Source organism: Furipterus horrens, unplaced genomic scaffold (assembly GCF_987537825.1).
Source record: "Furipterus horrens unplaced genomic scaffold, mFurHor1.1.pri manual_scaffold_29, whole genome shotgun sequence".
NCBI lineage: Eukaryota > Metazoa > Chordata > Mammalia > Chiroptera > Furipteridae > Furipterus > Furipterus horrens.
This window is the reverse complement of record NW_028327199.1, coordinates 82,916-109,591: the sequence shown is the minus strand read 5'-3', so window position 1 is coordinate 109,591 and position 26,676 is coordinate 82,916. Positions and strand designations below refer to the sequence as shown.

The 26,676-nt window shown below is 52.5% G+C and overlaps 1 protein-coding gene and 1 long non-coding RNA gene across 3 annotated transcripts; one reads left to right on the top strand and one right to left on the bottom strand.

The window, feature by feature from the left end:
• Nucleotides 1–26,676, top strand: LOC149990070 (uncharacterized). Of its 2 annotated transcripts, none has more exons than XR_016508958.1 (4): nucleotides 1–100; nucleotides 25,082–25,182; nucleotides 25,845–25,925; nucleotides 26,606–26,676. It is a non-coding gene; the product is annotated as an uncharacterized LOC149990070 (long non-coding RNA). The 2 variants fall into 2 exon arrangements; XR_016508957.1 differs by having other exon boundaries at nucleotides 25,082–25,190.
• Nucleotides 10,448–21,072, bottom strand: LOC149990071 (histone-lysine N-methyltransferase PRDM9-like). The gene is made up of 11 exons (XM_090265674.1): nucleotides 21,004–21,072; nucleotides 20,661–20,784; nucleotides 20,363–20,470; nucleotides 19,302–19,348; nucleotides 17,810–17,966; nucleotides 17,079–17,180; nucleotides 16,617–16,888; nucleotides 15,938–16,005; nucleotides 14,606–14,799; nucleotides 11,576–12,781; nucleotides 10,448–10,527 (listed from the first exon to the last, which is right to left on the bottom strand). The coding sequence occupies exons 1-11, from the start codon at nucleotides 21,070–21,072 to the stop codon at nucleotides 10,448–10,450; spliced, it is 2,427 nt and encodes an 808-aa protein (XP_090121800.1).

Here is a 26,676-nt window from a genome sequence, read left to right as displayed (position 1 = left end):
TTGATTACTAAAGAAGGCAGTCTTCTCAATCCTAAAATCCAAAGATGTGAGAACCACATACTGACCCAGAGCCAACGTGACAGGACCCCTGCTCTCCCGGGTAAGACTCCTGCTGACACTCACAGGACTCAGAGCTCACACCCCAGGATCCTCTCGTCTCTCAGGTTGGACTCCTCCGCAGTCGCATGCCCCAGAGGCGATGCCAAAGGACCTCACACTCTTTCAGGCGGGTCCACATTTTACACTAAATGGATCTAGAAGTGCTGTGAGAGGATCTCCAGTTCTAACGTGAGGGAACATGTCCCCATGGTCAGAGGACTCAGAGGTGACATGACAGAACCCCCTACTTTCTCAGGTGAGACCCCTCCCCACAATCCCAGGGCCCAGATCTGATACGTCAGGGTTCTATACTCTCTCAGGGAAGACCCCTCCCAGCACTCAGAATCCTGAGCGGATGTGGCAGGACCTTCTATGCCCACAGAGTGGAATCGCCCCCCGTGCTCAGATGCACACTGCTAGGAAATGGTCTTCTCTGCTGCCATCTAGTGCATATCTTAGGGATGGCACCTAATAACTAAGCCCTTATTTTTAATGCATTATTTTAATTTTTTTTCCTGTTGAAATTATTCTTTAACTCCGCATTGTGATTTATTTTAAGGGATATTTAGAAATTTATTTTATAACTTATTTTTTTAAAGATTTTTAGTTTATTTTATTTTGAGAGAGAGGAAAAGGGAGGGAGAAAGAGGAGAGAAACATCCATGTGTGGTTGCCTCTTGCTCATCCCCAACCGGGGACCTGGCCCACAACCCAGGCATGTTTCCTGAGTGGGAATCGAACCGATGACCCTTTGGTTCCCAGGGCAGTGCTCAATCCACTGAGCCACACCAGCCAGGGCTATTTCATAATTTTTAACTGTAAGAACTTTCTAGTTACCTTTTGTGACTGGTTTCAAGATTATCTGCAATTAGAGCAAGAAACAGAAAGGGCCGAGAGGGGGGAAATCCTAAAATATTTGTCTCAGCCCAAACTGAGTTTAGTGGACAAAAGGGCTTTGAACAGGTGTGACATGCCTTGCACACCTTCTGCCAAAGAAGCCAGTTATTTTTCCTAATGGGAGACATTAAATATTAATCCCTGCCTGTTGTCATCTAGTGGTTACAATTTTACTTATGCCTTTTAACCCTGTTTCCAAATCTGTTGCTCCCAGAATACGACCAGGATGCCAGTTTGTTCATCAGTGCCAGCCCTTGGGAACCGAGCATGCTGCTGCCCGGGGACAGCCGACTGACCTGGCCTGGACTTTGCAAAATCCTTGCCCCTGTGGGCCACGTGTTTAGTAGGTGAATGAGCTCCCTTGCCAAGTCCCCAGGCTGCCCTTCTTGAAGGAACACCTGCGCTGCCAGCTGGGGGCCCTCCCCCAGCACCGCCTTGTTCACCATTTGGCTGCTGGCCTCGCTACCGGCGCCGACTCCTGAGACTTAGCGTGGGCACGGGCGACGTCTGTCGGAGAACTTCCAGAACCCCGGGAGGAGCGCCTTGCTCCCCAGACTTCCGTTCTGCTGTTTGGGGTTCAGCAGGGGGCAGTCGGCATTCATCCATCAGAAGTGTCCCCGGTGAAACAAATGTCCCCGTCCGAGCGGATGGCGCTGCAGTGGGCGTCCTGTTCTCAGCACGTGCTGGCAAGGGAAAGGGCCGAGACGGAGTTTGGGGACAGTCCCGGTCCCACAGGTGAAGCGACTGATGGTGTCTTCTTCGGCCGTAGCCGCTCTGAGCCGTTCCTGCTAAAGATGCGAGCCGATGCTGACACTGTCGCAGCATTTGGTGTGTCCCACGTGGACCTGAGGAGTCAGGGGAGAACGTGTCGGAGGGCTGTTCAGTGTGGGACCTTCGTCACCGCGAGTTGCAGAGCGTGGACACCCTCAGAGTTGGCTTAGGTTTGCGGGTCACGTTGCCCAGTGATCGGGACCACAGCGTCGGTGCCCCCGTCCTGGTCTTCCAAGGGCGAGCCATGCGGAGACGGCGCCTGCCCCGGGGCCTGCAGTTCCCAGTCGTGTCTTCCGTCCTGCAGGAGAGGTCACGGAGTCCGCGGCTGCACGTCCGCTGCCAGTTTCCCAAATGCAGCGACTGAAGCAGGGCGGCCGGAAGGGGCCCCGGAGGCCGGCGCGTCCCCGTGAGGGCGGCCCGCCCGTCCGGCAGGGGGCGCCCGGGCCCCTCGCAAGCCCCGCCCCCGCCGTGCGTCGGTCTGGCGTTGCCGGCGTCCCGTGCGCCCGGCGCGCTCTGTCCTGTCAGGACGCCGGCGGCGGCTCCGTGCGGGGCCGTTGGGCTGAGGCGGTCGAAGCGGTTTCTTTGGCCCCCAGGAGGCACCTCCCGGGACCGGGAGGATCAGGGGAGGCGGAGGGCGCCCGGGTGTGTTTGTTGCGCTGCCGGCTGTAGAGGCCGCGAGGGGGGTGGGACCGTTTGTAAGCGTGTCCCGTGGGTTGTGGAAAAATCGTGCTGCCGTGTCTCCCTAAGTGACCGAGTTTGTCCCCGGCCGTCTAAGGAATGCGGCGCGACAGGGTTCTCAGCGTCGAGTCAGTTCTCACTCGGAGTTACGGGTGGTTTTGAGGTTGAGGTTCTGCTCCGTCCCGGCCGCTGTGGGTCAGCGGGCGCGGCGGCGGGCCCGGAAGCCGGGGGTCGCCGGTTCGATTCCTAGTCAGGGCGCAGCCGTGGGTCTCGGGCCGGGTCCCCCGTCCGGTGGGCGCGCGAGCGGCGACCACACACGGTTGTTTCTCTCCCTCTCTCTCCCTGACTTCCACTCTCCGTAAAGGTAAAAAAACAAAATTTTAAAAAAGAAAGAAAAGAAAAGAAAGGAGCTTAGGGCCCGGGTGCTGGGCGTTTTGGGAAGCAGAGAGCCGAGGTTCCTCGTCAGCGGGACGGTGCCCCGGGCGGAAACCGGAGGAGGACCCTGCAGGGCCGACGCCGCCTCGGGAAGGAGGAACCTGGGGACGGTGAACTGTGGAAACCGAGTCAGTGAGACGGGCTGTTCTCAGTCCCGGTGGGAAGCGGGTCTCCACGGGACCCGTGAGTCCTGGAAGGAAGGGACGGTGCGCAGGCCCCTCCTCCGTCGGACCCCGGGGCGACGGAGCGCTGAACGGTTCGGTGTTTCCGCGCGTCCCGGCCCCTGTTCGTGGGGCTTCTCAGCCTAGGACACTCCTCCCCGGTCGGGGCGGGGCGGCAGGCACTTTGTGTCGTTTCCGGTCCCGCTTCCCTGGCAGGCGACAGAAAAGCGGCCCTTCAGTCCCAGGACCCGAAGGGACCCTTGCCGATAGGGAGCAGGTGTCTGGTTGTCGGCACCATTGACTTACGGCGGCCATTCATCCCCCCGGGGGATCTGACGTCCTCGTGCGGGTCCTCGGCTTTGGTCGCCTGCGTTCACCGCTCCCGCCCTTCCTCCACCCCCGGGACTGTTCAAACGGGCACAAGGCCTCAGCCGGAGACCCTCCGGTCCTCTGTGAAAGCAGCACCTGTGCCCTCGCTATGCACTCGTTCACCTGCGTTTTCCTAGGCAAGTCTTTTTTGTAACTGAGACTCGAAACACATCAGCAGCCCAGGGTAGGCTCCGTGGCCCCCGTGTCCGGCCAGCAGGTTGGCGGTGGAGGAGTTGCCACCCCCAGATAGTGCCGGGTTCCAGGGGCGGGGGGGTCAAAGGGGCTCCCCCAGAGGGCGGAGGTGGGGGAGGGGGGTCTAATCTGAGGTCAGAGAAGTCAGTCCGTTCCTGTCTGCAGATCGGGATCCCTAGGAAGCACCTAGGCTGTCCCCGGCACCAGGGCCGGCCAAGCGGTCAGGGGTGATGTTCCAGAGCGGGGGTCCCCCAATTCCTCACACCTGTGTCCTGGGGCATGGGGGAAGGGGAGCGCTTTGCAGATGTCTTTGCATTTGTATGGGGCACAGATAGGGTCTTAGTGATGCCAGTGGCTTTGGCTCTTTGGAGTCTCCAAGGAGATGGGAGGGGTCCAACCCTGGGAAGGTGAGGACAAAGCGTGCAGGCCCCCGGCAGGTTCTGCAAAAGGTCTCATCCTGTTACCAGGCCCAGTGCTTTTGAGGCCGCAGTCAGGAGCTTCAAAAGAGGGTGCAGCCATTGGAAGGGGGAGCCATGCAGCTTTGAAAGGCAAGAGAGAACCATGCCGGGTGCCTTGCGATACCTATAGGCTTCTCCGGATGGTTACGCGGAGGCCCGTGTCGTTGCACCCCAGATCCTCAAGGAGAGAGCAGACGGAGAAAGGTCAGGTAAGTCTGGGTATGTGTCTGGCTTCTCTCCTTTTTGGGGTCAAGGGATGCGCCGGGGCCCGTGAGAGAATAGGGCCGCTAAGCACTCCCGTTCAGAGCCCTGCCCAGGTCGGAATATTTTCCATCAAGACCTGTTTTCTTCCATACTAGTTGTTGGGTGTTACAGCGAGGCGCCCCACGAAAGAACCCCCTTCTTTCGGTAGCAGTCCGGCAGTGTCCGACAGCAGCAGTCCCCATGGGGGCTGTGTAAAGCGAGGCCCGTATCCCCAGAAACACGGTCTTAGGCGTCAGGACGACTCCCCAGACTTAGGTACGTGTCGGGGTCCATGAGGCCCAATCATGATTTTGCTGGGGATTTGGTCTGTGGGAGGCAGTGCACCGACATCGGGGTAGTGACTGAAAGTTATGTCCGGGTGCCTTTTCAAAAAAATTTCAGTGAGTGTTTTTTTGGGGACTGTGGACATTCTTCCACCAGTTTCCAAGGCTTTCATTCCCAGGTCATGGAAGGGATACCTAGCATGTCAAGGCTTTCCCTCCTCCCTCACCAAGATAGACTTTTTCGTGATCTCAGGACAGCGCGGCCGCACTCTGAGACCAGGCCCAGGAGCGTTGGGTGCGCGACTGAGGCCCATCTGCCAGTGCTCCTCGCCTCCTCCATGAAGTTGTTTGTGAGATCGCCGGGTGAGGTGCGGGCCCTGCCTCCGTTTTTCCTCCATTCCCCGTTGGACTGGACCGAAATAGCTGAGGTCCGGTCTGCAGAGAAGGGTACCTGCGAAGGACACGGGCAGTCCCCGTGCGCCAGGGGCCGCAGGTTTCTCGGGGGTCAGGCAGTCCTTGACCCCAGGAGTTATGGGGGGGGGGGAGCGTTCGCTAAAACCAGGTGCAAACGCGTAAAAGAAGTGTATTAACTAACTCCCCACTTCCAGGAGTTTGCAGTCCGCCATGTTAGGTGAATCGTAGAGCAAGAAACATGCCGTGTATCGTGTTCGTGCTGCGACGGTCTTGCCAGCTCGCCGTCTGTGGGGTCGGTTGAAAGGTAAACATTTCAGGGAAGACAGGATCACCCTGTGTCTTGGGAGTGAGAGGTCAGCAGGGAAAGCCGCAGAGGACCCGGAGTCAGCACAGCCGAAGTTCAGAATGTCATTTTCAAGTGTATTTTGCCATCGTAATTGACTCCATTTTAATTGGAAGTCGGAATTTGTTTCTTTTCACAATTTTTTGAGGGGAAGTATTGTCTGAGGAATGTATTTTAAAATATTTTAAGATTTGTGATTCATGTCCTGTTTTTCTGTTCCAGTTGTCCCACTTGTGTGCCCCATTGCTCCCCCGCACTGCGCTCACCCGTGTCACAGTCCACCCCCACCGCGTCCTGCAGGTTCGTGGGTCATTTGCAGAAGTTGGTTGACTAGGGCCTTCCCACAATTTCGCCGCTTCTCCCCCTTCCCCGTCCCCTTAGGTCCCTGTTTGTGTGTTCCTTGCCACACCTGTGGTCCTGTGTCCCTCTGTTTTTCTGGCCTGCTGATTTTGCTAAGCACAATCGTCTCATCCATGTTGACAGAGAAGGCAGTTCTTTTTCTGTCTGTCGCCAGAGTGCCATCCCATCCATGTGCCGCAGTTCTCGCATCCACTCATGCACTGTTGGGGGGTTGGGATGTTTCCAGCAGCTGTGTATTGTAAATAGGGCCCCCATGATCCACGGTTGCCTAGGTTTTTCTGGATCTGTGTTTGAGGATTCTCTGTGTATGGCCCTAGCCATGGAGTTGTAGGATGAAAAGGCATTTCCATGTTCGGCTATTTGAGGAAATTCCACACCGTGTCCCACAGCTGCCATAGCCGTCTGCATCCCTACCCACAGGGCATGAGGATTCCCTTTTTTGCACATCCTGTTCAGCAGTTGTTTGTCCTTTTTTTCACGGTGGACCATCTGGGTGCTGTGAGGTGATGTCTCACCGTGGCTTTCACGTGTGTGTCTCTGATGGGTAGTGATGTGGAGCATCGTTTTCTAGGCGTATGGACAGCCTGTGGGTCCTCTTTGGAGAAGTGTTCATGTGTTTCGCCCATTGTTGAAGTATGTGGTCTGCTGTCTTGGTATTGAGATGGGTTAGTTCTATATACACTTTGGAGATTCATCTTTTGTCGAAGGTATCACTGGCAAATATTTGTTTCTGTATGGTCTTGCTGTTATTTTTTTTGTTCTTACCTAAATCTGTCTTGCCTTAGGAGAAATATTGGTGAAAATAGTGCTATGTGGTGCATCAGAAATTTTCCTATCTATGGTTTTGGTTAGGACCTTTACGGTGTCATGGCTGACACTGAAGTCTTGGATCCATCTTGAGTTTATTCTGTTGTGTGGTGCAGTTGTTATGGAGCATTTGCGAGCAAAGAGGACACGAGGCAATTTAGAAATAAGTTTATGGCGTTTATTTACCTGGCCAGGGACGGGTCTTCCCACCTTCAGAAGCAGAAGATGGGAGAGCTGCCCCGCTTTACAGACTAAAAGGTTTTTAAAGGCGAAAGAGCTATACTCATGTCCTTGGGATAGCTAGATAACAACAAAAGAGAAAAAAAACTACACAGGCGTGAGAAACTACATATACACACACTTTCTAATTTAGAAGGGGCTTCAGCTGATAAATACTTGGCACAAAACTATTCTCATGTCCTTGGCTACAGCTAGGGTCAGCTATCAAAGGGGGGGAGGCCTCAAGGTTGCTAGGATACGTGAGCAAAAAAATAACCTGCCACTGGGGTAAAACGCAAAAAATGGCAAAGAGTAAAAGATGACCCATTACACAGTTTAAATTTTTTTTGCATGTCTGTCTTCAGTTGTCTCAATGCCATTTGTTGAGGAAGAGGTTGTTGTCACTCCATTTTAAGTTCCTTCCTCCTATGTAGAATATTATTTGACTGTATAGATTTGTGCTTATGGCTGGGCTTTTTTGTTGTTTATATGTCAGATTTTAGGCCTGTAGTCTAGCTTGATATCAGGTATTGAGATTCTTCCCGCGGTGTTTTTTTTTTAAGTCTATTTTATTGATTATGTTGTTATAGTAGTTCCAATTTATTTCCCTTTGCTCCTCTCTGCCCAGTATCCCCCTTCCCTGCAGCCATATCACCCCACTTTGTTCATGTCCACGGGTCGTTGATATAAGTTTTTTGGCTTCATCCTTTCCTATATTATTCTTAACATCCCCCTGTCTATTTTGTACCAACTGATTATGCTTGGTCCCTGGACCATTTCCCCATTTCTCTCCCTCCCCACTCCCAGCTGATAACTCTTTAAATGATCCCCATACCTATGATTGTGTTCCTGTTCTGGTTTGCTTTGTTGGATGTTGTTTTTATTTTTTAGATTCAGTTTTTGAGAGTTGTGAGTTTGTTGTCATTTTCGTGTGAGTTTGTTGTCATTTTCGTGTTCCTAGTTTTGATCTTTTTCTTAAGTCGGTCCCTCTGACCTTTCCTATAATAATGGCTTGGTGATTGTGAACTCGTTTAGCTTCCCCTTGTCTGGGAAGGACTTTATCTGTCGTTCCATTCCAAATGATAGCGTTGCTGGATAGAGTGAGTCATCCTGGTTGCGGGTTGCCTTTCATCCCATAGAATGCTGCTTGCCAGTCCCTTCCTGCCTGCAAAGTGCCCTGTGAGAATTCAGTTGATAGTCCTATAGGCACCCCCCTGTAGGCAACTCTGCATTTCTCTCTTGCTGTCCCCAAGACTCTGTCTTTATCTTTCCCCTTTGGCATCTCAGTCGTGGTGTGTCCTGGTGTGGTCCCCTCTGGGTCCAGCTTGCCTGGGGCCCTCCATGCTTCTGGGACCTATATGTCCATCTCCTTTGCAAAACTTGGGAAGTTTTCCTCATTTTTCTTCAATTCCTGCTTCCTCATTCTGTACTGGTTGACCGTTTTTTTCTTCCTTATGGTCCAAATCATTGATTTGAACCCCGGTTTCCTTCCCTTCACCATTGGTTTTGTGTGGATTTTCCTTCGTTTCACTTAGCATAGCCTTCACTTCTTCCCTTATGTGTCTGCCATACTCAAGCGTATCTGTCAAGCCTGTGAGCATCTTTATCACCAGTGTTTTGAACTCTTCATCTGTTAGGCTGGCTGTCTCCTCGTCTGTTAGGTTGGCTGTCTCCTCATTGCTTAGTTCTCCCACTGGAACCTTGATCCGTTCCCTCTTTTGGGCCTTACTTCTCTGGCTCCTTATGTTGACAGGCGCCTGTGTTTGTTTGCCTCTGTGTCTTAGGTAGGGCTGTTGCACCTGTTACATTGTAAGGGGTGGAGCCTTAGGTTCAGTGCAGAGCGACCCATTTCACCTCGTTGTGGCGCTGTGTGGGGCAGAGGGGACTGAGAGGGAACAATGCCGCTTGCTCAGCACTTGCCCCTTTTCCAGGCACTCCTCCCACTTCCGTATGGGACTGGAGCCTCTCTAGCTGTTGCCCTGGCTGTCGTTCCCAGAGTGGGTGGGTCTGTGGACGTTCGAGGATCATGGGGACCCTTTAAACAAGCGGACTCTGCTGAGAGACCGGCAGTTTCTGCCTCCTCCCCAACCCCCACTGGTTTGCACAGTCAGAAGCAATGAGGCTTGATTGTCCTCAGCGCAGGGACCATGAGCTGCGTGGTCTGGTCTGGTGCGGGGAGCGGTCTCCAGGTGTTCTTCTTGACTTTTTAAAATGTGTGACTGCACTTTCCACAAGCCTACCACTGCCACCTCTGCAGCCACCATACTGCATCCTCTCTGCCCCAGCTCTGCCCCTCCTACCTGTCTGGATGAGTATTTCTTCTTTATATCTCTGCTTGTTGGACTTTCATGCAGCTCATTTTCTAGACCTTCTGGTTGTCTCTAGTTTTGAGGTAGTTGTATTTTTTCTTAGTTGTAGAAGGAGACCCAGCGTGTCTGTGTAAGCCTCCATCTTGGTCAGAAGTGTCCAAGTTCTTACTTTTAAACAATTTGTTCCAATCCTCACCCAAGGACATGATTATTTATTCTATTTTATTTATTACTCAATATTATTTTTAATATTTGTATTGCATTTTTCCATTACCATTTGTCCCTCTATCTCCTCTTCTATCTCCACCTACTCCTGTCCCCCTATTTATTTATTTTTATCCTCATCCAAGGACTTGTTTATTGATTTTAGCGTGAGGGAGAGTGAGAGAGAGAGAGACTGAGAAAAACACTGATGCGAGAGAGAAACATCAATCAGTTGCCTCTTGGACACGCTCCGATTAGGGACCAAATCCACAACCTAGGCACATGCCCTGACTGGGATTTGAACCTGCAACCTTTTAGTTTACAGGATGACCCTCCAACCAAGTGAGACACAGTTGTCAATCTAAACAAATTATTATTTTTTAAAACTTTCCTCAGTGACCTTTAAGAAGTCTGATCTTTGAAGACAGCATATGTGGGTGACAAACTCCCCAGGGGAAGCTCTCAGTCAGACACTGTCCAGGGTAACTAGGACCAGGGCCAGGGACAGACAGGGCAGGGCTTGGGATTCAGGAAAAAATGTGCCAAGTTTCAGAAAGTATTTCCTAACCCAGATGTAGAGGGCAGTGAGCTGTTTTGTGTTCTTGACTGACCGTTGCGGTCAGTGACCCCCTCACCTGCCCAACTGTGGTCTTCAAACAAGCCGCAGCTCTCTTGCGTGGGTGGGAGACAATCACGGCAGAAACCAGGTGGGGCTGGCCACAGCTGCGGTAGCCACTGTGGCACTGAGTGAAGGGTGTGATGGAGGCAGCCGACCATGCCATCCTGTCACCTCTGCTGCTGACATCCTTTCTGTCCAAGGATGATCAACCCACCCCACTGAGGGCACTCAGAGTCAGGGGGAGGAGTTGGGAAGCCAACAGGTGTAGGTGGAGTGGCCTTGGAGGCCCAGCATGTATCATAGGGACAAGACAGTGACCTCAGCTGCCTGATGGGGGACAAGAGCCAGCAGATGTGAGGCCGCAGTCACTCATTGGAGCTTCCTCTTCAAACCAAGGGTCATGGCTGCCTGGCACTGACAGGTGGCTGGGAGGGCTGTGTGACACCCAGCCCCCTGTGCAAGGGGATCGAGACTGTGTGAACTGTGCAAGCAAGGCTGAAACACAAATACTTGTTTATGACTCAGCTTTGAGAGCTGCACGCCATTTTCACAACACAGATCAGCCCAGTTGGGTGAAGGAGGTTCTTACAAGGGCAGGGGTGACAGCAGGTGGGCTGGGGGGACATCTCGGAGGCTGGCAGCCACACTAGGAATGTGGTTTGTTGCTGAAGGGGAGGGAAAGGAAACGGACCTCTCCTTACTGAGGCTGAATTGATCAGCCTTCTAGGAGAGTTCTAGGGTCAGTCCTGGTGGGGGGTGGAGGTGACCAACCCCTGGCAGTCTGTGGGTTCCCCTCCCCACTGTATTTCAGTCCCAGCCCCTGTGCCAGCATTGCACCAGGACTCTGTCCCTCTTTCATGGCCCATGCCAGCAGTCACAGAATAGTGAAAGTTCATGGTCTTCTCTCTGTTAGGGATGGGCAGCTAGAAGGAAAGAAAACCCAAGACACACCGCTTTTAAATTTTTTAAAGATGTAAAGAGAGATAGATACATCCACTGGTTGCCTGTCACACGGCCCCCACCAGGTACCTGGCCCGCAACCCAGGCATGTGCCCTGTACTGGGAATTGAATTGGCAACCATTTGGTTCATAGGCCGGCTACTCAATCCACTGAGACACACCAGCCAGGGCCCAAAACAGTTCTGAGCAGTGGGAAAAACGTCTGGATAGGTGTATGGCATCAAATGGAGAGCACTTTGAAGGTGACCGAAGGTTAAATATGTAAGAATAAATACACAGCCTTTTATAAAATACATCTTGGTGTTTTTTTACCACCCCACCCCCCATATACTGCTCCCTGGGTGGTGGCCTAATCAGATTGACTCTGGACTCAGGCCTTTGCAGAAGCTGAGTCTCTGTGGCTGGGAGCACGAGCTCTCTGAGGCCCTCCTGGAACGCTCTGCTTTCAGTGATGGGGGTGGGTAAGGCAAGTGGGATTCAAAGTTGTATGGAGACAACACGTTTCAGAGCAGGAGGCCAAACCACCAGGGAGGAGGTTGGTGTAGGCATCTCCATAGCATTTAAGGAACTGTTTGTCTATCTTACCTCTTGTTATGAAAGTAGAGGATTTGTTTAACCAGTTACTTCTTTACAAATGACACTCTTGGGGAGAGTCAAGGGCCAGTATACTTATCTGAAGTGCCCTCAGGGCTGGAGTGTAAAGTATGTGGAGGCTGCGTTTGCCCTATGGCTATCAAGGTGCTAATGACTTACCCTCCCTGCAAACATAGGGCTTCTCCTCTGAGTGTGTCCTCTGGTGTGAGATGAGATGTGACTTCTGTGCAAAGCCTCGCTCACACTCCCTGCAAACATAGGGCTTCTCCCCTGAGTGTGTCCTCTGGTGTGAGATGAGAACTGACTTACGTGCAAAGCCTCGCTCACACTCCCTGCAAACATAGGGCTTCTCCCCTGAGTGTGTCCTCTGGTGTGAGATGAGATCCGACTTCCGTGCAAAGCCTCGCTCACACTCCCTGCAAACATAGGGCTGCTCCCCTGAGTGTGTCCTGTGGTGTGAGATGAGATGTGACTTCCGTGCAAAGCCTCGCTCACACTCCCTGCAAACATAGGGCTTCTCCCCTGAGTGTGTCCTCTGGTGTGAGATGAGATCCGACTTCTGTGCAAAGCCTCGCTCACACTCCCTGCAAACATAGGGCTTCTCCCCTGAGTGTGTCCTCTGGTGTCTGATGAGAGCTGACTTATGTGCAAAGCCTCGCTCACACTCCCTGCAAACATAGGGCTTCTCCCCTGAGTGTGTCCTGTGGTGTGAGATGAGTTCCGACTTCCGTGCAAAGCCTCGCTCACACTCCCTGCAAACATAGGGCTTCTCCCCTGAGTGTGTCCTGTGGTGTGAGATGAGATGTGACTTCCGTGCAAAGCCTCGCTCACACTCCCTGCAAACATAGGGCTTCTCCCCTGAGTGTATCTTCTGGTGTCTGCTGAGCTGTAACCTGTCATTGAAGCCTTGCCCACACCCTCCATATTTGATTGTTACAATTCTTGACGCTCCTACTTCCATGAATAATTTCTCTGTGTCCTCTGGATTCGCCTTCTGGCCTGTGCTGAGCTCTTCCTCCATCATCCCCTCATGCTCACTCAAGCTTCCCATTTGTTTATCGGGAGGTTTCAACAAGGCCCCTGAAACCCTCCTCTGCCTGATCCTTTTAAGCAAAGGTTTGGACCTTTCTTTGGCCACTCGACCTTCCCCTGTGTCCTTCCAACTGTGTGTAATGGCATGGTGCTGCTGCTGCTGCTGACTCTGCTCCGCTGGGCAGCAGTCCTCTGACGGAAGGTGTTTTCTCGCAGATGTTCCCGGGAGAATCTGAGAGGGGTGACTGCGTTTCACATGTTGGCTGAGGAATTTCTCACTGGAGAAGGCGAGAGAGCAGGAGGGACATGGGTGGACCTCTGGCTTTGGTTCTGCTGAAAGAGAAGGTTTTGGTCAGCAGTGACATGGACAAGGCTGCCTCAGCTGCACACTTGGTCTCCTGAGAAGACCTGTCTCGCCAAGCATTCTTATAGTGTTGACAACGCAAGCTCTGTCCCCCACACTGTTCCTATTTTTCTTTTTATTTGTATGCACTGCAATGTTTTCAGAAAGCAGAAAGCCCGTATCATGGGTCGTGCCTGCACATAGGCCAGACTAGGGACTTTCAAGTAGCGTCAGAGGCTGTTCCACTCCCTGTGTGGATGGAACTGCAGTGACCTTTTCCATATACGTGTATCTTCTAAGTAAGTCATAGTAAAGAGAGAAACCACAGGCCCCACCTAGCAATTGCTTCTTTCAGTTCTCTGAAATTATAAAATAAAAACATGTCCTTCCTCAGCCTCACACCAAGTACTCACACTTTATTTCATTCAGTGTTAGCCCATTTCAAATACACTAGGAAGTCCTGTTTTAAAATAGTTATCCAACCACAGTTCCAACACACCCGACTCCCATACCCCTGCAGCCCATCCGCATCTTCTCTCACTTGTAAATGAAGTCATCACTGTGGGATTCCACTGAAGTTGATTTTCCAAAATTTAACAAAGCCTAATTTTAGAACAGAGTCACGCCCTGGCCTCTGCAGGGCTTTCCGGCCATCACTCTCTCATGCTCACGCTGCAGCTGAAAACAGCACAGTTGTCCCATCTTGCCAAGGAACATCCAAGTGGCTCAGCTTGGATCATGGACCCTGTGTTTACAGCTGCTGGTCCTGTATCTGATTTGTATTGTTACCCTCCATGTTGAGGTCGAGACCGAGTGTCCCTCAGACAGCTCAAACCCCGCCTCTCCTTCTCTGCACTAGCTGCCCCTCTACCTGGGACCCTTTGCCCACAGGTATTGTTCTAAGTGTTCTCCATGCAAAGGACCCTCCCTGAGCACCAGCCACACTGCACCCTCCGTTCGCAGTGATCCCCAGGTACTTGGTTGTGGATTCCTTTTCCCTAAAGCACTAATCGTTGTGTGATATTGTGCACATGCAAGCATCCGTCCCTGAGTTTCCCTCCTTCGCCCGTCAGCTGCTCAAGAGCAGCGATTCTCATCTTTATGCTAATCGGTATCTCGAGTTCCCAGAACTCTGTGTGGCACAGAGTAAGAACTCACAGGACAACTACCTGAAATAATGAATAAGTGCATATTAACATACACATTTCATCTAGAAATACAGAGGAAAGTAAGAAGAAACCGCTATAAAAAGGTTAGAAAAATCTGCCTTGGTGAGAGAGTTGGTTAATGTTTAAAAACTTTTTTTTGCTCTGTCCATGGTGGTTCAGTTGGTTGGGTGTTGTCCCACAAATTTAAAGGTCACGGGTTTGATCGCTGGTCAGGGCTCATGGATGGGTTGAGTGTTTAGTCCCCAGTCAGGTCAGGGTGCGTACAAGAGTCAATGAGAGACGTTTTTCTCACACATCGATGTTTCTCTCTCTCTCTCTCTCTCTCTCTCTCTCTCTCTCTCTCTCTCTCCCCCCCTTCCCTTCTCTCTAAAAATAATTAAAATCTTCTTTAAAACTTGGGTTTTTGGCCTCTAAGCCTTTCAGCACTATATGCTGTTGTGTATTTAGTGCATGAAGCATTTTAAAAATAGGAACAGAAAGAAAATAAAAATTGTTCCTAGGAGTCAAATGCATATGAAATGACTCCTTGATTTCTGAAGCATCTGACTTGAAATTGTACTGACTTTAGAGTGGAGTTGGACTGTGAACATTTCTATGAGAGTTCTCTCTTTTACTTCTGTCTTGAAGGAGAACAGCGGTGCCCACCTCTCTTGGCCGCGAGCTCTGTCTTCCACTTGCTGCCCCACTTGATGACCAGCTCCTGGCCGTACTCATCCCCGTACCAGACCAGCAGTTCACAGCCTGGCCTGACGACCTGGCAGGTTCGGTAGAAAATCTGCCTGTGATACTGAAAGGCCACCAGGTTCTGTTCTTCATCATCCCGGGCACAGTTCACATACCTGGGATTGAGGGAGAGGAAGGGAAAGAAAAACACACCAGTGAGTTCCCGCTACCTGTCACATCCACGTCCAGCTCCTCACTGATGCTTAAGACCCTCGGGCTTTGATGTCACCCACTCCCCCTAGTGCTCCCGGGGAGCCTTCTGTTCAACATCTGAGCCTCTGTCAGATGTCATATGAATATCTGTCTCCAAGTCCTGCTCACGGGGCTCATCTTGCCTAAGACCATTTCCCAAAGCCCAGTTCCAGACTTAAGATCCACCCCTATTGGCCATGAAACGCAGCTCCCTCTAGCTTCTCTAAACGCTAAGTCGAGTTCTGTTTCACACCAGAGAACCTGGTGCTTGATCTAGACTCTGCTTCTAGATTATCTCACATCATTCAATACTCATCCCAAGTCTATCTTCTCTTGAGAGGTCTTTCTCCAATCATTGCATACTTTTCTTAGGGTAAAATTAACTTGTCTCCCCCAAGGTTCCCATAGAAACCTGGAGGCCTCTCTGTCTCAGCAAGATAACAGAGCAATGATAGTTGACTCACATTCTCTTTTCCCTGATTAAAAAAAAAAAAAAAAAAGAGCCGCTCGTGCAAGGGGCTCATGACCACTCATCTGCAGGCCTGAGAATGCAGCTCTAGTTAGAGGTGATGCTGGGCTGCTTTGCTGGGCTGTCCTTGGTTTAGCCTATCCTGGCACTGTGCACTTCTGTAAAGTTAGGAAAAGTGTACTCATATACTTCTAAAAGCAATGATTTAATGTCTGTCTGCAGTAAGTCCTTCATAAGGACACGGGTTGTGTGATCTCTTTAAGTAATAAATAACTTGGTCTAAACTGGAACCATAGAAAGTGCTTAATTAATGTTAGATGAAGTAAAGCATAATCCAGTATTCCAGTACATCTAGGCTCTTCAAGGTTTCTTTTCCCCATTGTCCAAAGTTTGTCTAGCATACATCTTTATATTTTGAGGATGTACACTGTATTTTTATCTCCTTTTTTCCTAAATGTCTCCTGATACGAAAGAATCCCATGTGGAGAACAAAAGAAACAGGATTGAGGGAGGCCACCAAGGGGGCAGGATGACAGGGAAAGCCTGTGGCAGATGAGAGTCCTCTCGGGCACCCAGAAATTGATCGACCGTACCTCATCCAGTTGGCCCAGGATTCGTCCTTCCCATCCACATACTCATAGCAGTTTCTGCCTTTGGTGATCTGCGTTTCAGGAGAAGAAGTTAAAGGCTTTTTTTGGTGGGGAGGTAAAAGAAGAATTATTTCACTATACTGTCATCGAAGCTCTTTCAGCTCACACGGGGATTCAACCGCCAATTGCGACCACAGGATATTTTTCTTACTCATTAGGATATTTTTCTTACTCATCATGTACACATATGAGTCTGTCCCATCAGAGCAGGAGCCTATAAGGGAGGAGCCAGTGCCTTGTGTGTGTACCACTTTGCTCCCAGTTACCCTCTGGTCCTTTTGTTTTTAAAGAAATTATTTATTTTTAGAGAGAGGGGAAGGGAGGGAGAAAGAGGAGAGAAACATCCACGTGTGGTTACCCCTCACGTGTTGACTGGGAATCGAACCGGCGACACTTTGGTTCGCAGGCCGGCACTCAGTCCACTGAGTCACAACAGCCAGGGGTACCTTCTGATCCTTAAACAGGAGGAGCTTCCTGTTCATGCAAAGCCCATTCAGTACACAGAGCTAACCATATTATTTATCCCCATCCATGTCTAGCATGTAGAAGGTGACGTCCCACCAGGCCTCAGGAAGGATGTTGGAAGCCAGAGGGCAGGGTAGGAGGCAAACACTTCTCTCACCAGCCAGGAGTATCCGCTGTTGGCAGCCTCTTCATCGTCTGTGATGCGACCCTCATAAGGGCCAAAGTGCAGACCCACAGGTAGATCAGAAGCCTCGTTCCACACTCCAAGCCCAGCCTCAGGGATGCCTGATGTTGCAATTCTCAGCCCAGGGGGCAGAGTGAGGGCTGAGCGGTCGGGATGCCCCTTGTCCACTGCATGATCTTTTACAAATGTAGGGGACCCGTGCACATCACAGCTGTCAGTGAAGAACTTCTGACACTTCTCACAATCTGGAGGCGAGAGGAACAGGGGTTAGGGGTTTCTGAATACAGAGAGCTTCAAAGGGAGCGCAGGCCCTCACCTCACTGAGGCTCCATCCTGCTCTCCTGGACAGTGGAGGAAGGGAATGATTTGGGGACCAAGTGGCTAGATGAAATTATGTAGCAAGACATAATGTGCCCCTTTGTGAGGGCCACTTACAGAGGAAGTCATCATCCTGGGGCTCGCTGACCTCTCGGTACACATGGCCCTTTCTTTCTCGTAGGCTGTACATCTTCACGTCAACCTCCTTTCTCTTGGGGTCTGAGTTTGAGGAAGAAGAGCAGGCGAGCTGGGTTGGTGGGGTCTGGAGTGTCAGTCTCTGTTTTGTCAGAAAGCACACACTCTCCTCCCCTGAAAGCATCACCCGTCCTTCCTACGTACTCTGGTATTTCCCTCCATTCACTACTGGTTCAGAGAGACTAAGAGTCCACAGTGACCAGAGATGGAGGATTCAATGTCAGTTTCTAGATCGTCCCATGACCAGGTGTAACTTCCTAACCTTCACTCGGTTATAAAATATTGATTGAGGGCACATTACGTGTCAGCATTAAGCAAAGGCCTGAGCATACGACACCAAGGATGTACGGTCGGGTCGCTATTATCACAGGTGGGTTTATTGGAAAACTCACACATGTCAATAGTTTTAAATTTAATGTAATGCTTTCAAACAACATATGAATGATGTGTCCTTATCTTGACTTTACACATCAGCATTCAGGAGCTAAGAGAACTTATAAGATCAGCCCAAAGCTCCAGTGCTGACTTCATTGTCAGCTTTGTCCAGCTTAAACCCAGGACTATCCCAAGTGCGCCCCACACACCTAGGCCATGCTTATCATCCATTCCAGAGGACTTAGAGGAGCTGTAGCGTCCAAGTGATTCTATCTTACCCAGTTTTCGTCTAGAGTGCTCTCCAGAGGTCCTTGCTTGTCCAGGAGGGGCCACGGGTTTCTGGGCGTGCTCTGAGCCACTCGCAGTCAGCAAAGTAGCCATTGTGGACAAGTCCTTCAAACTAGATTCACTGCTCAATGGTGGTCTGGAGATTGCCTTCAATGTGAGAGTCACATATTAAAAGATAAGATGCATTTATTTAATTTTAAGGGCTTTGATATATTTCCACATGTATGAATCTAAGTAACACTTCAACAGCCCCTGGAAATACCGGAGGAGTGTGGATATCAGAGGGAGAAGAAAGGGCCTGTATGGATACTGAATTCAAGACGAAACTGATGCCTTAGGCTCTTTTATTTCAGGTTTCTCTATGATAGTGAGAGTAAGGGGCATTGGGAAGAGAGTAAAAAAATAGTTGGCAGAAACATGTCTAGACACTAGTGAAAATGATGCTCAAATTTTCAAATTGCTATATTTTGGGGAGTACATCTGTAATTAATTAGATTAGCTGGTTCCCGTTCCCACCAATTTTGTTTGAATAAGGTTGTACCACTAGCTAGTTCTCTTCATCTTCTGGATCTATAACACACTCATTGTTAACGTCATGGCAAAGATGAAATACAACAACGTTCACCAAAGTGTTGTGTGAGCTGTGTAACAGAGTCTGAATGTGAAATCATGGTCCTCCTATCAACTTACCCCTCAGCTATCTCCATATTGAAATCTAACAGAAATTATCTTCAGCGTTTGCGGATCCGTGGTAGTTTAATTTGTAATTGTGAAATCATTCATTCAGCAAAAGTTCAGGGGCTCTCAGGGTCCCTGGGACTCCTGAGAAGAATCAGGTATGGACCGGCCTCCTCTCAGTGCAGAGGTAGGCAGGCTGAGCCCATGAGTCCGAACAGGATGAGAGTGGCCAGGTTAGTGCTCAGAGGAAGAAGCTGTTACTTCTTCCTACACAGATGGGCATTTGAAGTCAGTTCAAGGGGACAAGTGTCTGTCAAATAATGAGTAAACTGTGTGACGTCCTTAAGCCATCGTATTACTTGTTGTTTTACAATTATCCAACCTGAAGCTCCTCATGGTTGGGGGACAGGGGGTGCTCTGGTTCCAGGGAGCCTATATCCTCCTTCACCTGGGACCATCCGCTGTGCAAACCGCCTATACATCAGTATGCTTCCCTCCGTCAGAGGGTCTCAGCGCACCTTTCACTTCAGCGCAGAAGAAAAGGAGTGCGTTGGAAACCATTAGTTGGACGTATGATGTAACAGTATATGGCTAAGAGAGTGTAAACTTGGTACCACTGGGAAAGTTTCAGTGTAAGAGGTGTGGAGTAGGAGCTGTGGGTCAGATTGCACCACTGCCGATACTGTGATCTCAGGCATCTAATGAAGCATTTCTACATCTCTGAAACTCTGCATTTTCCTACTCTTACCTGCATTGTATCCATGGGAAAGAGTTTCTTGTCAACAGGATCTGGGAAATACTCACCTTTGGGTGTTTACTGTGTCCCCCTCTGAAGGCCACCGAAGGTTTGACTAAAAGATGAGGAGAAATCAGTGCTTTGGTTGGCAAATGTTTCCAAAATCTGGAGATGCTCATTAGGTGCACAGAATTTGGAACCAGAGAGCAGTCCAAGGGCGATCCAAGGACTGCTGGGAATGTTTTCTGAGCTATCGTTAAGGCCCGTGTTGCTACAGGGGGGCACCAACTAATATTCTTAAGAAGTTGTAAAAAACTAGACAAAGTGTCATCTGTGCTTAATGCTACCTTTACAAATTAGCTATTATATTTATTAAAAAGTAAACTGGCCTTTCACGGCAGAAATAAAAGAAAGGCCATGTAACTGTGCAGGAACTCCATTTACACAACACGACCCGTTCCCCTTTCTGTTGTCTTCACCCCGACAGCCTAAGGGCCCCACGGCCGCCTCGCCTCCTTCCTGTCTAATGCTCCACGTGTCACACTCTGGCCGTCCACCCGCTCCCTCAATCATCAGATCCTGGTCAGCAGCGACCAGTCCGGGGATGGAGCCTCAGGTCTGTTGACCTCAGAAACGGACTTTCCATCAAGGCAAAGGTAACATGTTGCCTTCAGCTGTTTCAAGCTCAGACCCCTGAAAGCAGACCCTCCCTGCCCACGATGGGCTCAAGGAAACTAGACCGGCCGAGTCGGTGGCCGACACCAGAGGCCGATGCAAAGCTGAGCTGCTCCCTACCCCGGCCCAGGACCCAACTCCCTTCATCGCGGGGATCAGGAATCTTCCCGCGTGTGCCCCGCGCGGGCCGTCGGCACTGGGGTCTCACGGCCCTGCCCACCCGGCCGACCTGCCTCCTCTCTTGTGATGGCCACTCTTCTGAATCGGTCGTTTCTTATCCGCTTTTACATCTTTATGCAGTCCCCGCTTACTCACGCATGTACACATACGTGTAATCAACCCCACATTCGGAGAGTTCCCACGAACGCGCCGGCCGCACAAAGCGCCGTTCTGCGCCCCGCTGGCCGCTGACGCTCGTCAGCTCCTGAGACGCAGCCGCGGCCCCGGCGCTCACCTGGCTGCCGGGGGGTCCACTCCTCGTCGGAACCCTCGCTGTCCTGCGCCCGGGGCCCGGCGGTCCGCCTGCGGTGGCACATGAAGGCTGGTCGCGACGCTCGGAGGCCTGGGGAGGAGCAAGATGTCCGGGTGAAAGCAGCAGCCCGAGGGGGACCAAGCACCGCAGAGCCAGTGCGACCCGCTCCCACGGGGCGGGGAGGGGGGGTCCGGAACGAGGCGCCGCGGTCCCCGGCCCGGGGTGCGTGTGTGCGCGCGTGTGCGCAGTCCGCCCCCGTCGGCGTCTGCCTGGACGTTACCGAGGCCGACGAGCACTTCGTAGTTGCTCTTCACGTTCCGGTAGCGGCGCTTCTCCCAGTCCCCCATCGCCGCCCAGTCTTCCCGGGAGAAGTAGACGGAAATGTCCCTGAAGGCGTCTCCGGCCTGCGGAAACGGGATCGCTCAGGGCTCGTCGCGGCGACCGAGAACGGCAGCCGGCCTCCCCCGCCACCCCCGCCCTGGGTGCAGGGGGCGCGCCGGGTCCCTCCCGGCCGTGCCCGGAGCGCCGAGACAGCGGGGTCCGCACGGGCGCAGGCGGGGCCTCCCCAGGCCAGCGGCCGCGGAGCTCTGGGGCCCCCGCCCCCCGCCGACGCCGGAGCTCACCTTTGGCTTGCGCCCGGTTCTCCCCGCTTCTCCCTCAGGGCACCCCCGCGGCCCGGAGTCGGGGTTCATGGTCTCCCAGCCCCGAGGCCCAGGCGCCTGTGGAAGGAGAAGGTGCCGAGCGGGCTGAACGCCTTTCCCGCTGTTGGCGGGGCGTCCGGACAGGGAAGACGTGGGGACCCAAGGGGACGAGGGGATGGGTGGGGCGCAGGCCGGGCGGTCACGGCGATGCGCCCGCGGGGGGTGCACTGTGCCCGCGAACCCCCGACCCGCGCGGCCGCCTCAGCAGAAGCGCCGGCTCCCGAGCGACCCGCGCGCAGCGGCCCCGACGGCGACCGGTTCTGGGGAAACCCGCGCGTGACGCAGGCGCGGTCTGCAGCGGACGGGAGTGTCTGAGGCGCCGGGCCTCGGGGTCCCTCAGGATAAGCTCGGGGGCCTCTCAGGCCGAGGGCATTTCCAGCGCCCGGGGGGAGAGGCTCCGAGACCGCTGAGGCTGAGGAGAGTCTGGTCAGCCATTGCGGCCTTTCGGTTCCCCAACATTGCGTTCCCCGGCCGACGGCACTTCGGGTGTCAGGGTTTGGGGCCATTCGGTCTTTCCGGGCCAGCTGTATCAGGCTGCCCCGAGCCGAGGGGAGTTGGGGTTCTCAGGGCGTTTTGGGGTGTAAGCCTTGAGGGATTGTTTGGGCGAGACTTGGGGCCCTCCGCGTTGCCCGCCGTGGGCCCCTGGAGGCTGAAGGGATTTGGAGCCTGTCAGGTGAGAGCACCGGGGCTCTTAGGCTGGACTTGGAAGGTCTCGGGCTAAGGGTTTCGCACGGCAAGGTCCCCCGTCCTCCTGTCAGTCTCCCGGACCCCCTTCCGCGCCGCCCACCCTGGCCGTGGTCTCCGAGTTGCAGCGCGCTTCCCGCCCTCAGGAGGTCTGAGGCGGTGACAGCGAGGTTCCAGGTAATATAGTGGCGTGGGCGCGAGCGGCCAATCAGTGCCGAGATCGCAGCGCCCTGCCCGCCAATGGGTGGTGAGAAGATGAAAGGGCGGGGCAGGGGGGGTGGAGCGTGACCGTCGGCGGAAGACCCGCCCCACTCCCCGGGGATTGGCTGCTCAGTGTCTGTCATGCGGCCTTCATCGAGGACCGCAGCGCGGCGGTTTCCGGTTTCTGTGGTGCGGGGTGTACCAGAGGTTGCGGATGGACCCGCCCCACAAGAGCTGGGGCCCGGAGCCCCGCAGCTGTTTAGCGTGGGCGTGGCCTTCTTGCCGCCTGGTGACAAAGCGGCCTCGTTCCACCAGGCTGTAGTGGGTAACCTGAACTTTCGTGAAGTGTAGAATATGGTCGGGGGCGATTAGATAATTCCAGCAAGCAGGATGAATGGCCAATACGCTCAGAGGACTGTGGCTGGCTCAGACCATCAGCCCTGAGCAGTGCAAGCACCTTCCTTTTATTGGATTTTGCAGATATGCTCATTAACAGGGAGGGTCCAGGAATGAGCTCACAGGCACATTCCAGGAATGATTACAATGTACTTGAAACTTACAACAGAGGAAGCTTAAAAGGTTAACTGAAAAGAATGCTTCCTGACAAACAAGTCTATATAGCATTCATAGACAGGAAAACAGAAATCCAATCACTTACTCTTTTAAGGCTAAGGAACAGATGCACTGTTCCTTAAACACTAACAGAAAGCAATCAAGGTTAAACACCATTTGTACTTAGTTTTGTTTGCTTTCCTTATCAACATCAGGGAAGATGGAGTACTCAGCAAGATTCTAAGTCACAGGATGTCTTTAAGATCCTGAGGCCTGAGCAGTCAGAGACTGTTGTCACCAGCGAGTCCAGCTCACTGCTCGGATCATTAAACACCTGGACCGAGAGGTATGTAAACATACCTCAAATCAGAAGTCTTAATTTCCAGCATCACTTTCGTCTAGGCCCTTCTGTGCTCTTGGTTGTCAAACCCACCTTCGGCAGGACCCGCATAACCCAGTGAGGACTCAGGCAAGGCTGCATGGCTCTCCAGGGAAACGGCAAATCAGTGAATTCGGACCACCTGGTTTGTAGGCACAAAATAAGTTGCAGAGGGGTCAGAGATTCGCACACAACACACGTAGCGGTAAGCATCCTGGAAAAAGCACGGGGAAGCAACGCAGGTCTACAGAGTCTTCAGAAACGGGAAGACAAGATAGAAGCAAACTGAAAACAAAGCAACCGAAAACCCGAAACAACCTACAAGTATTTTGCATAAAAAACAAGGCATGCACTTTAAGGATCTAAGGCCCTGAGTCCACAGATCAGGGTCAGTTTAGCTGCCACCGGCTTTCAAGGGATAACGTGAGCAGAGGGTCTCTGGCCCTTGCCTGGTTCTGAACACAGAAATATAAGTTGATTCGCGTGGATTGCAAATAAGCCAACTAACTGTAATTACTACTGTGAAATTGCGTAAAGGGAAACGTCAGTACAGTGGAGTCGGCGGGTCTGGTCACTGGGGTCTTCTCAGGTCGCACCACCTGAGGTCAACGGCAGGAAAAAGTGGCAGTCACGGGACCCAACACGGCGATGTACCGGAAAACTGACTCCCCAGGCACTCAGCCAGTGAGAAACCACCATCACCCAGAATTATTCTTTTCTCCAATGAACTTTTCTTCAAAATGACCCCTCCTGACCGGCTGGTCCCACACCATGCGTTTGCATCAAGGTGGGCTGGGAGGAGAGCAGATCTGTTTCAGCAGCATCCTGACTCTGCAGTCACCACCGAGATTTGCACACGTGTGATATCTGAGCCTCCTGTTGGGAAGTAGGTGACATGCCTAGGTCTTTGTCCTTCTGAGGCCACCCAACCCTGGGACAGATGTTTCACCTCCCCACCCCCCAGGCACACAGCCGAGGTGCCTGGGGAAGGAAGGCAGCTGTCCTCCACTGGGCAGCGACTTAGGGCCTTGGGTCTGAATGGCTGGAACCTCACCCACCTGGCCCTTACTGCAGAGCTTCACCTCCCTTCTGTTTAGTGTCTCTTCCTGCTTCAACCCAGGAAGTTCCTGGGGTGCTGGTAGCGTGAAGCTCTTCATTTTTGCTCATTTCGGTTTAGTTGTAAAAGAAGTCCAGTCGAGCCACGACCCCACCGTAGACTAAGCCAAACAAGTTGCTTTAGTTTTCTTTATTTGGCTGTATTTGAGACCATTGTTCAATAAACACATGGGTGTTACTCTGTGTCAGACAGTGCATGTAGCCACCACTCCCAACCACAGGAGGCTCTTGTTCCTAACCCCTTTCCTGTCTGTCAGCAGCGCTTGGCCTTATCATGGCACCTGTGACCTAGGAATCTGTGTTTCCTTAGTGACTCTTGACAGCAGCCTCCTTTCATGGGCTTATGGGCCACTGGAATGCCTTTGTTTCTGAAACGTCTTCAGTCTTGGGAGATGTTGCTTGTGCATTTCGAAATTGTATTTGCCGTTCGTCTTCTAAAACCATCAGATTTTTTGCAACTCTGTCCTTATTTTCCTCTGTGAACAAGAATAATACCCTGTTAATGGATTTCCTGCAATGCGCCTCTGATCCCATTGCTCCTGAATCGTGGGCCCTGCCAATTTGCATGTGACACATGTGCTTTACTGGGCACAAAGCGTATTCCAGAGAGCAAGGGGCACCGGAGATCCAGGACAGCGGCCAATTTGGTGCGGGTCTCGACATCCAGACCGGTTCGGCTGCATGGTGGTGTGTGACACAGAAGCAGCTCGGGCCCCTGCTCCTTTTTTTCTGGGTGGACAGAGGGTGCCACCCCTCTATCGCTCTCCAGGGCATGACTGTTCAGTTTCTGCAGCCATATTATTTAAATTCTGTCCCACTCTTTCCACCATGGGGAATTTAACTGGCTTTCCCCTGTGGGGTTCATGTGAGTGAATTAGTTGGTATGGGTATCAGTTTCTGTGGCTTCTGTAAGAAATCAGCCTAAATCAGGTTACTCAAGCAACAGAAACCGATCACCCGTGGCTCTGGCCTAGGAGGGTGGGCCGGGTCTCCCGAGTCAACGCCACTTTCTCCACAGGGTGCTTCCCTCCGAGGCTCCAGAGAGCATCCATTTCTTGCTTTTTCCAGACTCGTGGCCTGTGGACCTCATTTCCACTTCACATCTTCCCTGACCCTGACCCTCCTACCTCTCCTTTCCTAGGAGAGACCGTATTGAGACCGATTGGCAGGTAACACTGTAAGTTTAAGATGTGCGATGTGACAATCTGATAGTCGAACGTGCAGGAAAGATCCCGCGTCCTTCACCTCCCAGTTACCGGTTTTCTGTGGTGACAGCATTTAATATCTACTGTTACAGTGATCTTCCAGTATGTACATGGTGTTGTCACCATGCAGCAGTCACTCATCAGTAAGTGGCAGTTTGTACCTGGGACAGACCTCTGCCCTCCCCTCCCCTGGCCCCACAGCCACTATTCCTTTCTCTGTCCCTATGAGGCTGTGTTCTCAGCTTCCACATGTAAGTTCGATCAAGCCTACATGTCTTCCTCCAGCTTATCTCAGCACAACTCCCTCATGGTCCCTCCACACTGCTGCAAGCGGCATGATTCTGTCCTTATTTGCGGCTGCACAGTGTCCATCACACACGCAGAGACAGCTCACGTTCTAATGTGTCCATTGCTCACACACAGCCCATGCCCTCGGCATCTAGCTAGTGTGGATCGTGTTGCAGCAAAGGTGGGGGTGCAGATGCATCTCAGAGGGCGAGACCTGCCTCCCTATCCTAAGGAGCCCCATCATGATACCAGGATAATAGGGGGTAACCTTTCATCTTAAAGAGAAAGCGGAACACAGTTTGTTTTCTGTTTTAAAGCACCATACTTTGAATTTCTAGCAACGGAGTCTATGAAGAGCACCATGGCAGGAGGAACTGCACACTGGTGGTGCTGCAGGCAACACAAGTCCAAAGCAGGAGGTGAGGCAGAGCTGGCTGGCCTCAGATGGCACTGTTGGTGAATACCTTCCGCCACGCTTCCGGGATGCGTCCGCCCTCCTGGTCCCACCCCAAAGGACTTCCGGGTGACTTCTGCTTCCGGCATACCCGCCATCTTGTTCCCGCCCTAGAAGGTCTTCCGGGTGTTCGGCCTCACCCCGCTTCCGGGAGTCCTCTGCCACCCTGTCCCCGCCCCCGAAGAACTGCCGCGTCCTCTTCCATGTCCCCGTGGGACTTCGGGGTCCTCTGTCCTGCTCCCGAAGGTCTTACACATCCTCCGATAGGGTTCCGGCACCTCGTCCCCGCCCCTGGAGGACTTAGAAGCCGCTTCCGTGAAGTCTGACCTTCTGCCACACTTCCGCCCTCCTGGTACCACCCCAAAGGACTTCTGGGTGACTTCCGCTTCCGGCATACCCGCCATCTTGTTCCCGCCCTAGAAGATCCCACGCAGCCGAGGCCCAACCCCCGAAGGTCTACACACCCTGTCCCGCTTCCGGTAGGCCCGCCATCTTGGTCCCACCCCCGAAGGTCTTCCGGGTGTTCCGCCACCCTGTCCCCGCCCCCGAAGAACCGCCGCGTGCTCTTCCCTCTCCCCGTGGGACTTCGGGGTCCTCTTTCCTGCTCCCGAAGGTCTTACACATCCTCTGCCACGCTTCCGATAGGCTTCTGGCACCTCGTCCCCGCCCCCGGAGGACTTAGAAGCCGCTTCCGGGAAGTCTGACCTTCCGCCACA